At 38.2% G+C, this 15,269-nt stretch overlaps 1 protein-coding gene across 3 annotated transcripts in view; it reads left to right on the top strand.

The window, feature by feature from the left end:
• The window catches only part of TOX (thymocyte selection associated high mobility group box), a 218,705-nt gene extending 203,983 nt beyond the window's left edge, over window positions 1–14,722 (top strand). For all 3 annotated transcript variants that reach the window (XM_005418332.2, XM_031066563.1, XM_031066562.1), the window contains 3 exons: window positions 1,255–1,641; window positions 10,444–10,595; window positions 12,452–14,722. In XM_005418332.2, the coding sequence (XP_005418389.1) occupies window positions 1,255–1,641; window positions 10,444–10,595; window positions 12,452–12,488 (576 nt within the window). In that variant the 3' untranslated portion in view covers window positions 12,489–14,722. The remainder of the gene's footprint in view (window positions 1–1,254; window positions 1,642–10,443; window positions 10,596–12,451) is intronic.
• The last annotated feature ends 547 nt before the right edge of the window (window positions 14,723–15,269 follow it).

Genomic DNA, 15,269 nt, shown 5'->3' with positions numbered 1-15,269 from the left:
GAGCAAACATGACACGGAGATCACAGAATAAGGGCTTCTATTCCTCTTTAAGCCTTGTTTTGACAAAATGACTTTCTCCAGAGGGACGTTTCTGCCATTTTTTTTCCCAGCATGTTTCACCTTTCACTGACTATTAATCCCAGTATGACTTAACTTCAAATTATGATTCCCACCTATAGACATATGTGAGTTAATTCTTAAATTTTTTTCTCATTTATTTGAGCACGCAGTTAGCACTCCAGATATCTAAGAAAATAAATATATGAAAACAATTGAGTAAATTGAGTTTAACCAAATGTAGGAAGTTATAAATATTAGAAAAAAAAGTGTTATTAAAATTCATATTCATTCATGGAGAAGTTTTATTGTTAGTAACTTTAAGAAATCAGGACAGACCATAATATTTCTGAAAACTGCAGTTTCTCATATTCTGTGTAGTATTCTTCTAGCTTTAGACTAAAGATAACTTCCCTATATCTAGTGCAGGCTAACTTTTATATAGCTATAAGTTTTAAACAGAATTTTTGGATTAATAAAGCATGTTTTGCTAAAAGAGAAATTATTCAGAGTATTTCTATTTCTCTTAATGCATGGCCTATGTAATAAGTTTGATGGCATGGATAGCATTTCAACACAAAATATTTCAAAATAAAGGCATTGGCACAGTAACTAGTATATTTGTTCCATGCAGCAGAACAGCTGAGGATGGGGTTTAGCCTCTTCCTCGTGTCAACTAACTGATAAGTAACTATTAGCAATATCAATGTATATGGTAAAAGACCTTGAAAATCTTGTCCATGGTTTGCAGATGGGAAAGCAAAGCATGTCAAAAATCACTACAGAGTTTGGCTGTAACCCACCCTCCTAATTCTCCTTTCAACTAGGCCATGGAATCTGAGGACAATAATAGTGGCTGCTTATGTGAAAAAATGTGTCAGGCTTGGTTGCCTTGGTTGTGTAAGATATTAGATATGGGATGGCAGTTCCAAGTTTGGATAAAGAAAATGCCAGGCTAGACGTAAATTACTTTTTTTTTTACAATGTTGAAGGTAAAAATGCAAGGTGAAAAGGGATTAATTATTTTTCTAGAGCAATAACCAAACTCCATTTCAAGGAAAATTTGATGGTCCAGATAAATGTTTGCCTATGGTGTGGCTCTTAAACAGACTTCAGGGGAGTAGAACAGCCATATTTGGTAACTTCTAAGTATTCTGATTTTTTTTTCTTCTAAGTTTTCTGACTTTTCCCCAACAGAGCTACAGCGAACCTGTTGATGTTAAAGCCTCCCCACAACCTCAGATGATGACTTCAAAGCAGTCAGTGTTTCATGGGCCTGCCCAGGCTCACTCTGCACTGTACCTCAGTTCCCACTACCACCAACAACCAGGAATGAATCCTCACATCACCGCCATGCATGCCAATATCCCCAGGAACATAGCGCCCAAGCCCAACAACCAAATGCCAGTGACTGTTTCCATAGCAAACATGGCTGTGTCCCCTCCTCCACCACTTCAGATCAGCCCCCCTCTGCACCAGCATCTCAACATCCAGCAGCACCAGCCGATCCCAATGCAGCAGTCCATTGGAAACCAGCTACCAATGCAGGTCCAGTCTGCTTTACACTCACCTACAATGCAGCAAGTAAGTTGGGGTTTTTCAGTTCTCTCGGGAATTATTTTATTTTTGGGGAGGGTGTGGGGAGGGGAGTCATCCAGAAGTTAGCATAGTGAGAGAGATTTAGATTAGCTTTAATTTTGCAGGTTCCAAAATCATGGTAGTATAGGCTTAGTCTTCCAAGGACAAGAACAAAGGAGTTCAACTAGAGGATGGAAAAGTACAGTAGAAGTGTTTGTGCTAGTGACAATGTCCATCACTGTCCATAGATTCGTCTGCAAATCTGTGTCTACCCTGAAACAGTGAAATGCAAAGCTTTCAGGAGTCACACTTTGCAAACAAAAGGCAGGCATGTCTAGAAAAAACATGAGTGTAGCTTATGCTGTTACCCTTGTGCTGACTGTGATGTGGAACTGTCAGAGGAAACGTAAAGCAGCCCAGGTTGGACTGAACATGCTAGATTAAGTGAACACAAGTGTGTTACATTACTCCACATTCACAGCTTCATTTTGCTAGATATACCTTCTTTTTACTGGAAATAAATGGGCTGTGTCCACCATCCCAATGTGGGGCTTTTTTGTTTGGTTTTTTTTTCCCTGGTCTGAATGTTTTAGATAGTTGATTCTCAATACATTTCCTATGAGTTCTGAGTTAATGCAGACCATCCATAGTATTGTGCCTTCCAGGCTTACACGGGAATATAAAGAGAGCAGATAAACTGTTGATTGCATGAGAGAAAATTTCCTTTTGTATTGTTTGAGATCTGACTATCAATAATAATATCTTGCTTTGTGAAGTGGCATTAAAATGAAAAATTTTTGAATGGAATTGCAAGAATCTACAAAATTTGTATACACAAAACTTGCCAGTACCGGCTGATAATACATAGTCATGAACTTGCTCCATGCTTTATATTTCTCTAAAAATTCACCTTTGCTAACAAGGCATTTGCATTTGCTTTCCAAGCCAGAAACATTTCATCTCAAGATTGTTCTTTAGAGTTGGGAATACTAGAACACAAGCCACAGCTTCTCGCCAGGAGAACAATTTAACAGGGGAAGAAATTTTCCAAAGCAGAAAAAAACCCCAAAAGTGTTGAAAGCAATTTGGACTGATAAACTTAGTTTTTCAGGAGATAAATCAAGGTATGCTCAGGATTATTTGGATTTATTCAAAGACTTTGATCTTAGTCTCAGGAGTGATTTGGAGTAATCAGAAAGGAAAACTTGTGAAGTGTTCACAACTTTTTCCTAGTTCGGTCAATTTGTCACTATCAGAGAAAACAGACTCAACAGACTTATGACCACACATATGTGGAGTCATGTATTCATGGTGGTTTTCCTGCAGTTGGTGTGAGTGTTCCAGGAGAGCCATGCTCAAGTCTCAGAGAAACTCAGGAGCTGAGACCAAGCCTGGGCAGCTGGAATTAGCTGGAGGAAGTCCTAGGTGGGTGAGCCAGGAGGGTCTGTCTGGAGATCCTAAGCCCAGAGGAATCCTGGTTGTTGAACCTGAAGTCTCAGAGCAGTGAGAGACAAAGCAATACTCTGGTTCATTTACCAAACATGAGGAATTACATCTGTGACGGCCGCCTGTTGAGATCTATAGCTATATTTCAATGAGTTTTTAGTGCACAGTGACTCAGTCTTCCAAGTTCAGATTGTTTGCCAGCTTCAGTGTCACTTGTGTATTAGTCGTCCAATGCAGAACTCCTTATGTCTTTTCCAGAATTGTTAGGCATAATTTACTGAATACATTTGAAAAACTGTCTCTATTTAGTGAATTAATAGTAGAGTTGGGGCTAACAAAAAATGTCATGCAGATGTTAGATACTTACATATTTATACATAAACTATCACTTTTGTATGAATAAACACTTAGGCATTACTTTAAACTCTCTACCAAAGAAAAGCTAATGTAGTATGAATCTGCTAATGTTTTATTTTGCCAAGTTGCAAGCTTTTAGCACAAGGTGTGTGCATCCATGGTTTGGAAGTACTTTCAGTCATCTGTGAGATATATGGCACACAGCTGACTTGTTTCTATCTTAAGAAAAAAATACAGGACACTTGGTTGTAGAAAACAGGTCTCTAGAAGTCAGAATGTAGACCTTTATCATGATGAGTCTTTTTTTTTAATTAAGGACAATTACAGTTAAGTAAAAATGCTGTACCTCTGTGTTCCTGTTAAACTCACAAAATTTTAGGTCAAATGCTTTTTACTAACTCATATTCATTAGTTAGAAAGGCTGATGCTTTTAATGAAGGTACTGTGGTGAGATATTTCTGTTTCACTCAAGGTGCTTGTTACTTGTTGAAATGCTTCAGTGCCATGCTTCACCTACATGTCTCTTTAATCATTGTGTAATATCTACAAGCCAATTTATATTTCTTACACTCCTGCTTTTGCTTTACAGTCATGCAGCTTTTGAGCTCGAGAAAATCTATGTAATTTCGCTTTGGAATATTTGTTTGGGGTTTTTTTAACATATAACCACTTATAGAGTCTGTGAATTGAATTTAAATATAGCAAAATATATTTTACATTATAGGGCTATTATGTACTGACAATACCATGATTTGCCATGACAGAACAGAACAGAATAGTGGTATCCTGCTCAGTTTCTTAGGTATGTCCCTTTTTAGTCAAGAAATGATAGAAAACACGACACCAGGATTTCATACTGTGTTAGAACATAGAAGATAGGTTGGTCACCAGGAGGCAAACAGCAAAAAGTCAAGAGATTACAAGCTAAAAGTAAGGGCCTCTTTCTGGCTCAATTGTCAAAGGACTCTGCTCTCCCTTCTGGTTGAAATAGAGCAAACACTTTGCTGATCACAGAGCTTGTTAAAGAGGAAAAGATGTAGTGGGAGAAAAATTGAGCTCTCCCAGCATCTCAGAGTAAACAGCAGTAAGGAGAAAGAGGAGGCACCACACTGTCTGTCTGGCCTGTGGTGAGGAGGGAAAGGGAGGTCTGGATGTGGTGTTCAGTCCCAAACAACACTGTGTAGAACACTCTCCTGAATAAAAAGCCAAGAAGAATGGAAGAATATGAATTCTGAGAAAGCAGAGCAATAGTTGCTTTTAAACCAACTTTTTTTTCACTTTCTCTTCCCTCAAGTTGTTTTATTTCCTCCATGCTTAGGTATGATCACCATAAACCTTTCCAATGACTCCATGAAGGCAGCAAGAACAGAAACTAGTAAACTTACCACTCCCTAGGGAGTGACTTGCAGCAGGAGTAATTTTCCTTTTTGGAAGCCTCAGCACTACTCATAGACTAATACACTATAAGAAAAAAAAAGAGACAAATTTTGTCATGTCATACTGCAGCATGGACCTTAATAGGCAAGAGTGCAGGTGTTGGCTCACCTGGCTGGGCACCTTCATTGCAGACTGTGCTGGAGGCATGTTAGAAGTAAACATCATCAATTGTGGGTTCTCTTTTATTTTTCTTTTTTTCCCTTTTTCCCCCTTTTTTCTTTCTTTTTTTTTTTTTTTCAAACATCCCTCTTTGAAATAGTTCATGGCTCACCAGTGTGACACTCAACAGTAGCAGGCTCTGCAAATCCCTGCTCTCAACATACCCCTGCTTGAACTCTGGCTCTGTGGCATTTGGTCAGTCACTTTTTCCAGGAAAAGGATAGTTTCTTATCAAAGGCCATCTTGTAGAATGTCTGAAGGACTGCCAACTCCAAGAAAAACCACAAAGAGATCCAGATTTCAGTCCTGGCAGGCAGGAACACAGTTCTCCAAAAAACATTGTGCGTGAAATTCACAAACTCTTCTATGCAGACTTTGAGGAGGGTCTACTAAGAAGTGCTGACCTGAGGAGAGAGTTCTGTTCCCACTGCTTCCAGGGCAATGAGCTGATCTTCATCAGCTCTACAGGGAACAGCATGTCCTTCTCCATATCCAGCGCTCCTTGCCTGCACGTGTGCAGCTGCCAAATCAAGAGTTACTGCCAGCTGGAGAAGGGCAGTCTCCTTTGAGGATCAACAAAAACTACAGAACATCAAAAAAATCAGAAGTGTTGGTAGCCAAAAGTCCTCAGTGACTGCACAATTTCTGTTATTTTTAAAATCAATTAACTCTGTGGAGTATGCAGCTGATGCAATGCATCCAAATTGGTCTGAAATGCAATATAAAATTTCGGTATTAGCATTTTGGTCATGTGCCTAGTATAAGTAATTATTTTTTAATTTCTTTTAAACAATCTCTATTTCAAGTTATCTAAATTGTAACTTCTTGGAGGTAGATTATTTTGTCATTTTTTCTCTTCTGTTCCAACAGTCAATTAATAAATTTTAAAAAGGTCATTACTGTAGACCTTTGGGATGCTTGTTTACAGTGATAATCCTTTTAAACTATAAAAAAATGACCATAATCTCTGTTCTCATACTTAGTTTAAAATTAGATCCTGATTTTTATTAACTTCTAATTCTGAAATTCATTATATTTTTCTTAAATATCATTAACAGGAGATGTGTTAAAGTTTTACTTTTCAAAGTCAAAATTCACTCTGCCATAGTTTTTCTTTTATCCACCTTTGACACAGAGGTAGACTCACAATAGATTTGAAGAGTGTGATTTTTCTTTCATTAAATGCTCATATGAGCATCTTATCACTGTATAATTTTTTGACTGATACAGAGTTGTCTCTCTCCAGTCTGTTTCTTAGGTTTGACATGATGTTTATTTTTTACTCAGTTTGCCTTAGATGATCTGATTATTAACCCTTGTCATTCAAATCAGCACAATTTCTCCAAAGTTCAGGCTGAAGCAGCAGCTGAAGCTGCAGCCTGTTTTCACTTGCAAGTTCATTCTTTCCTTTCTCTACTCTCATGGACATTTGTGCCTCTTTCTGAGCATACACCTCTACCCAGCCTGTTCACTGTGCTCTTTGGTGTGAAGAGCGATGAGACTGAGGATTCACTCCCTCGTTAATATACCCAGATGTTGTTGAGGAACTCTTTAAGTAGCCCTACTGGAAGCATCACCTTCCCTGCTCAAAATCCTTCACCCAAGCATTGCATGGGATGGTGAGTCCCATGTCCAACTCTGTCCCATTCCAGTTCACAGGTAGAGGAAACAAAACTAAGTTCTTAATTGCTAGTAGCCATGGCTGCAAGTACCTATGCATAACAAAGCACCAGAAGATTAATGTATGTCACTTTTTTTTTTAAATAATAACTCATTTTAGTCTACTTTTAGCTATTTCTTTTTCTTTAGAAAATAAATGTATACAGCAATACGATTGCATAGCCTGCCAAAAATAATAACCTCATTTTTTCTGGTATATATTTTATATACAGCAAACTCAGGAACCTGCTGTATTTGTCCAGATTTCTTCTTCTTTTTTGTTAAGCTTTGTCTTCGAATGAGGTCAAGAGAAAAAAAAAATCATTAATATCTGTCCACTTCCTTTATAACCTTAAGGAAAAATCTTTGTATGATATCACACAGACAGATTTTCAATTTCCTTGTGTAATAAACAGATGCTTTAGGATTTGGATGTAATTTAAAGGTTTAAAATATCACATTGAGATTGATGAATAAATCAGTTGTGAAGACAAAAACATTGATGCCTGTTGAAAATACCTCTCCAGACAGGCAGGAAATGAAATTAGTTCCTAGTAAAGTGTGGAGATGAGGATCACTCTTTAGTTCTGCTGCAGGCTTTTTAGGACTTGCTACAGTGGCACAACGAAACTGCTAGGGCTACAGAAATCTAATTAAAGAGCAAATGTCCCTCCTGACATCAAATTAATCTTTATCAAGTTCCCTATTTTTATTTCAATCTGGGACAAGAAAATGAAATTTAAAATTCTAGGCATGTTGCAAAACAGTTGGTGATTTTCTCTTGAGCATTACAATGCAAAAACATTGAGCATTGTTTAATTAGACCTCGAAGCACTCATTTTCTGAGCACTTTTTATTTCATCATTGTTTGTTAAGGGCTTACATAAATAATACCCAAATATTTATCACAAGCCTGGTACAAGGCTGTTTCCCTCTGTTGTACAGATCTGTGTTTTCAGAGCCTTTTCTGTTGATGAAAAAGCTGAAGTAATTTTTGTTTACATCTTGAACAGTACCATACTTTATCAGTCCTTCATACTGAGTTGAGGTTGCTTAAATGACTTGGCTTTAACAAGGACGTTTTCCATCAGGTATTCTGGTAGCCCTCACCCCCCAGAGGGACCACTGAGACCCTTCTAGGACTGGAGCCTGGCACAGACACCCCTGAATCATGTTAGCATTTATCACCTGAGTGTGCCCTAAGAAACAGAGCCCAATCCCAACCAGCCATAAACTAAATAGAACTTGTCAGGTACAAGATGAAAGCATTGTTACGCCTTATTTTGCAGGTAGAAGAATTAAATTTGGCTCTGCAGCCCCAACCTTAACATGAGAGGTACCAGTTCAGTCCAAACACACGTGCACACGTGCTTTGCTGGAAGAGAGCCAAGGCAATTGGGCTGTGGTCACCCAGAAAACCTGAAAATATATGAGAATGCATCCACAGTTCCTGAGTTTAAACCCAGGACTGTTCTCTGACACCTAAGCTATTTATTTATCCTAATTCCAGAAGAAATGGAATGGATATTGTACTGGTGGTTTCTTCCTTGGGTTTGGAGGAACTGTCTCCTTGCTTCATGAGTGTTGTCCAGAGTTTGTGGATGCTCCCTCTCTCCGAAAGTGTTCAAGGCCAGGTTGGATGGACCTATGAGCAACCTGGTTTAATGGAAGGTGTCCCTGCCCATCAGATGATCTTTAAGGTCCCTTCCAACCCAAACCATTCTATGATTTTAGGGGTACTTGAGTCTCTGTGCCTGCTCACTTGCATGCTTTGCTACTGGCTACTGTCCCTGTATAGTGTTTTTCTTAATATATGATAGATCAGGGGATTTGCTACCGAAGGTAAATCTGAGTGCCTGGGGGTAGGATGTGTTTCTGTGGTTGGTTTCCTCTTACAGCTAAACTAAAAAGGCTTTATGGTTGGTGTTTTGTACAAAAATGATGAAGATGGTATACAAACTCAAATTTTCTGCCTTCTAATTACACAAAACTCCAATTAAAGTCATTGGGAAATCTGCTCAATTACTGTTTCCTTTGGATCTGTTGCAGGTATGGGAGTTGTCTCTGCAGCTTGCTGCACAGATTTAGAGCCTGGTGAAAAGGCAGTGCATGAGCCTGGAGGTTACAGTTCCCATGGGTGTAAAAACCACCACGGGAAGGCTTTATTTAATCTCATTAACAGGGCAGTATATAAATAACATGGCAACTAGATGAAGAATTCAGCTGTGAACTTGCTCGCTACTAATGGTCTGTTTCTTGGAGTCAACAGGGATAAAGTGAGGTTTCCAAGAGTGTTTAAGGTACTGAAGTGTTACTCAGGGTATTCTCCATATGGAAAATATTAAGAAATAAAGTTGCAGTCATTTATGGCCTAGACTAAAACCCATGATCAGGATGAGTGGAGTGAGGTGGCAGTGCACGAGAGGTGGGGCAAAACACCTGCAGGACCTCAGGGAATAGTCAGGGAAGAGATAAGAAGGAAGTGACGTTCCATTTGAAGGAAGGTAATTTCTATGGATGCAGTGGGACAAGAGAAAGCTGAGAACATTCATTTATCTTGACAAAGGGTAGCATGGCTGCCTTCTTAAATGTGCAGAAAAAAAACATCTGTCCACAAAATTCCTGTCCTAATGAAGGCTGAGTAAGAAAAGCAATCACACACAACACACTAACACTGAATTAACAAAAAGCTATGAGAGTTAATTCTGTCTATTCTGTATGTGATCTTTGGCTGGAAGAAGTGAGTTTCCAAACTAGGCATCTTGGTGCAAGTTCCATTTCTGATTTATTAGCTATGCATCCAGTTAACTTCAGTGGGAATTGTATGCTCTTGCCCCAGGAAGGAGTTTGGTCTGGATTTTTTCAGTAGACATAAATTGCTTTAATACAACAGTCCCATATTTTACCCAGTACAGCTCTTCCTGCTTTACAGGAACACGATGTACAGGGTGAACCAGATACAGTAGCCTTGAAATTTCAATTGTTCTCCTGGGATTTAAACACAATATTTAAACATCAGAATATATCAAAAGAGCTAAAAATGATTATGACTTTTCATATGACAGAAAATTCAGGGAGCAGGTTAGATGTCTCTTTGAAACTTCCACTTTTATTTCTCATCTCCTTGGTTTCAAAAGCAAGTTATTCTGTGCTACTTTCACTACATTAGTCCAACAACTGTTAAAAACCTTTGGTTGAATTTCCGTTTAGTTGAGAGAGAAGTGCAAATAAAAGAAGCAGCAGATGGTCCCTTTGTGACTGAATGAAGAAAAAGGGTTTTGAGAACAATACGTGAATAGGTGTAGTCTAATAAAACAGTCAGCCACCTGCTGCCTACATCCTTCAAAAAGATTCTGTTGCATATTCTGGGAATTAGTGACTAGTGTGTATGCTTACATTTAATCTAAATGGAAGCTCTAAGGAGCAAACAGACCTTTTTGTCCCAGTGCTGATTGAGTTGTTCTCTTGGTTCTGAATTGTTTCTGCTCTGTCTCCTTTAGTTCCATCCTGTGACTGTGTAACAGCAAACAGAGCTTTGGCAGTGTTTCATTTCTCAAGCCGAAGAAAGATTTTAAAACTTAGAAAGCACCTACACATTTTGGCCTATTTTAGGTTTTATAACCAAAATCTCACCTGGAAAAGAAGTATTCTCTACCACTGGACAGTACAGTCTGCAATTTTACTTGTTTTAATGCACCCAACCTGTTACTTTTTTTCCATACTTTGTAATGTACTTGTTTTCTCCTCTAGGGATTTACTCTTCAGCCTGATTATCAGAATATCATCAATCCAACATCAACAGCTGCACAAGTTGTTACCCAAGCAATGGAGTATGTTCGTTCAGGGTGCAGAAATCCTCCAGCACAGACTGTGGACTGGAATAATGACTACTGCAGTAATGGGTAAGCAGCCAGTGAATGCCACCTTGTGTTGAGCAACATTCATGACACAAGTATATGATAGAGAATTTGGGACCAGCATTGTTGCCTGTTTCCCTACAGCATGTCTGAAGTGTATCTGTGATGGTCCTGTATTTATTCAGCAGTTAGTCTGTTGTGGGAGAGTAATTGTTCAATCCATACATTTATTAGACATTTTTGTCACCTTATCACAGAACATACAGTTTCTAGGTCTCAGAGAACTTGCATTCCGTAGAAGATCAGAACTGAAATCTTAGTGAGAAGGAATAAGAAAGAAGTTTTAAGATCACTATGTATCAGTGAGAGGCAAATGACCTGAACTATTTTCTAGTCTGGGTCATGAAAATAGCTAGCTTGGCTCATGAAAAACCACATCAGTGAGAAGCAGGGCTGATACATGGGAATCAAGATACATGGAAGAGAATAGCATGAAGAACACATGATTGTAACCAGAAACAAAACACCATACCTATAGGAGCCCTATGTCCTCAATATAAGGTTAGTAATCCCTTCAAACCTTCATCTTCAGCAGCATGGTTTTTGTGGAGCCATGTCACTGTGCCAGGAACTGCCTGGAAACATTTAAGACTGAACAGAAGGTATCTTTTCAGTTTTAAATTATAGATGTTGTGCCTTGTGAACATGCCCACCAGCCTGACCTTTCTTTGACTTAGCCTGAATGCCCAAGGCAATGGAAGATAAAAGCTCTTGCTTGCTCCCAAAGTGCCAAATCTAGCCCAGACAAATGAACAGAAAGCAGAAATAAAGACCAGTTTCATCCATTATGTTTACTTAAACTGAAAATTTCACTTGCCTTATTGTTTTAAAGTGTTCCTGGAACTCAAATTAGAACTGAATAAAAATAATTTTCTGGCTACTAGTTCAGAATAACACCTTTGCTACAACCTGCTGACACTGAGGCAGACTTTAGCTAGTCTGAACTGCAGCATCATTCTTTCCCATACCTATCACTGTTGCCCCATGACTTGCCCCCTTGTTCAGCAGAACAGTTTCACTTCTGTGCTCTACCATCATGTCAAGACTTGTGCTGCAGGCCCTAGTTGAAATCTATCCAGCCCAGAGACTTTTACAGCCACTTACACTGAGCTCTGAATAGACTGTCCTCTGTCAAACAAGCCACAGCCACCTGTGGATTTGATTCCTGGTCTCTTCTGAAACAAAGCAATGTGTTATTGTTCCTAGAAGTGCTCTCCAGGTGTTCAGTGGGTGTAATTTCCCATCCCCAGCAGCTTTCTCTGAGCACATATACCTGTAGATAGCCCACCCTGTGTAGATAAGACTTTGTAAATCCATGTGAACTTAAACTATCTTTGCTTGGCTTCTGCTGTCCCCTTGCAAATGCTTACCATGCAAATGCTGCCAATCCACACAGGCTATATCTGTACCAGTAAATCAAATATGCCAGAGGCTCAGTAAGGGGCTGACAGCCATGTTCATGTAATGAAGCTCTCCTGCTCTAAGTAAAGGCTGCTTCTTATAGGGTGCTTATGGAGCATCATTCCAAGACCTGTGCTAAATGTGGAGCTCCAAGCAGTTTTTGATAGTGCTACCAGCCCACTAATGCAGGTTACCCCAAACCAGTGCTCAAACCCATGTCCCAGTCCTGGGCAGTTTTAAAGACAGATGTGGTCTCCAGGTTGCTATAAGTCACTTTTTCTTATTATTACCATGGCAATGCAGCTGTACTTCAGTGATATGCTTGGAATTAATGACATGCAGTGGGGCTGTGGGGCTGATCTTTTTTTTTTTTTTGAAGAATAGACCTATATTCAAATATTAGAAAAAAAGTCACATTTGTTCTTTTTCTCTTTGAACAGGGGCATGCAGAGGGACAAAGCACTCTACCTTACCTGAAAATCTGAAACATCTCTCCTTTCCTTTCACTGAGGAATGCAGGGAAGTCTTTTCATCATGGATTGCTTTATGCAGTCAGGGCAGTTCTGCATTTTATTAGAAAATACAAGTTGCTAAGCACTTAGGACTATTTGAGCTTGTGGGTCACCCACTCTGGAAAAAATAGTCTCGCTTCTTTCCTTTTCTTTGTTTTTTTCCCCATTTTTTCTCTTTCTTTCTCCTTTCCACCCCTTCCCTGAGATCCTGTAACGGACATTGCTTTTCTTCTTCCCTGAAGGAAACTTGGACCATTCAGATTTTATGTTGGTTTTTGCTGTGAAGTGCTGCGGTAGTAACTGCCTTAGCAACTGTAGATGTCTCGGATAAAAGTCCTGGATTTTCCATTGGTTTTTCATAATGGGTGTTTATATGAAACTACTAAAGACTTTTTAAATGGCTTGATGTAGCAGTCATAGCAAGTTTGTAAATAGCATCTATGTTACACTCTCCTAGAGTATAAAATGTGAATGTTTTTGTAGCTAATTGTAATTGAAACTGGCTCATTCCAGTTTATTGATTTCACAATAAGGGTAAAATTGGCAAACATTCATATTTTTACTTCATTTTTAAACAACTGACTGATAGTCTATATTTTCAAAGTATTGGGAGAAAAAAAGTAAAGTAGTCCCAAATTATATTAATTAAAAATATTGGCTTTGTCTCATAAAATAAATACAAAAAACTTAGGAGAAAAAACTAATGTTGATAAAGAGCAAACACATTTATTTTGTACTGCCTAAAAAATGCTTTTTTTTTTAAAGAAAATCACTTTATGTGTACTGGTTAGTAAACGTCATTTAAGTCCTTTTATGTATAAAACTGCCAAATGCTTACCTGATATTTTATTAGATGCAGAAACAGATTGGAGACAGCTAAATTATAACCTCTACATATGGCTATGTATTATTGTTTCTTCATACTGTGTCTGTATTTAATCTTTTTTATGGAACCTGTTGCGCCTATTTATGAAATAATAAATATAGGTGTTTGTAAGTAAATTTGTTAGCATTTTAAAAAGGTTTCTTTGACGCTTTAACTTTTGCTGGCACAAATTGTTCACAACTGATGATGTGAATACTTTATTTAGTTTTTACAGTGACAAATATAACAACAAACCTGCTTTAATGGCAGAAAATGAAGGTAACCAAGAACTATTTCTCTATTTCTTTGGTTGTTATGGAAAATTAAAAAAAGGTATTTTAAGTAACTCCCTTTTTAAAGCATTGTAGGAGGAAGTTGCCCAAAACTAAGACTTGAACCAACAAAACTAACTGAATAAAACTGCATAACACTGCTTCTTGAAACTTCATCATGTTTTGTTAATTTGTCAAGTGGAATAAACATATTACCAAAAGAAATATTACCAAATATGCTTCAGCCATTTTATTATATATGCAAAGATCCTGCAGAATTTTAGGAAGTATATCAGAAATACATCCTAAAATAAAAGGTAAGTTCAGCAGCCGCAGGGAAAGGGATAAAAATATCCAAAAGAAGGTATTTTGTCAATGTTTGGGATCAGGGATAGCTCTGAAAATATATTTCTGGATGATTTTGTCACAGATGCCTGTCCCATTAATGGACACTACCACTGATTTGTATTTTCTGTGTGAAATAAAGGAAGCAATTCAGATAGAATACACATTTGGCAATGCCATTGTTTTTTCTTTATAAAACAAAACAGAAACAAAGGCATGCTTGCTTCTGAATTATTTCAGGCAATGTACAATCGGAATCACTTGGCATGTAATAACTAATAAATAATGCAGATCAGATGTGATTACTCAAATAACTGTAGCTGAGAGCTCTAATTTTCCTGTCTTGAAACTGTATGAGAACTCGTGATTAAATTCACAGTTTATTGTTTGTCTGTTTAGTACTTTAGAAATATACCAGCACTACTAATTACCCAATGTCTTCTATTTATTATATTACAGTAAACTACATTTTCCACTCATATTAATTCTAAAGAGAAAAGATAATTACTGAGAATGAGAAAAATCAACTTTGATTTCAACAGGCAGTTTTCTATTTTCTTTTATGGAAAAGAATTGTGTTATCTTCATTTCTTTTAGAGCAGGTGCGCAGTCACATAAAGTTGTTAATTTCGGTATCCAAGCAGAGTATCCAAGAAAACTTTAATGTAAATAAAAAAGTACATCATGAATAAAATACTTATTCTGTATGAACCTCTGGCTAGTTGGTGTCTCTCAGTCTGTCAGCATGGGAAGCTCTGGTGTGTGTGCTGTGCAGCACTTCACCCATCCAGTGTGGTTCTGGTACCCATCCTCTGAGTGAGGTTCTGTGTCTGGTCTCTGCTCAGATGAAACAACTGTGCTGGAAGAACAGCAGGTTTTGGCCATGGATATACTGAAACCAATTTTTCCCAAAAGAAAGATCCAACTTCAATCCATAGATGTCAATTCTTCATGTCTCACTTCAGAAAAATAAATGGTGGTCAGCCATGGGCAGTCTGCTGTTTGGTTTCGGCTGTGTATTGACAGATATAAATTGCCAATAGATGGGTGGGATCCTTCTGGAAGCAGGTGAAACTCCAGTGGAATTGGTGAAGATGTGCCCCATCCTTCACTGCAGCACTGTGCCTTAGGCACCATAGTAACACAGACACCCCAGTCACTGGTTGTAAGTCACCATCTGGCCCAAACACGATAATGAGAAAGCACACAGGAACTAAACAACCTGCACATGGAGCTATGCAGTAACAGCAAGAAAATATAATAA

The sequence above is a fragment of the Geospiza fortis genome, unplaced genomic scaffold (genome assembly GCF_000277835.1).
Source record: "Geospiza fortis unplaced genomic scaffold, GeoFor_1.0 scaffold53, whole genome shotgun sequence".
Classification (NCBI taxonomy): domain Eukaryota; kingdom Metazoa; phylum Chordata; class Aves; order Passeriformes; family Thraupidae; genus Geospiza; species Geospiza fortis.
The sequence above is the reverse complement of the archived record's forward strand: the minus strand, read 5'-3'. Positions and strand labels throughout refer to the sequence as shown.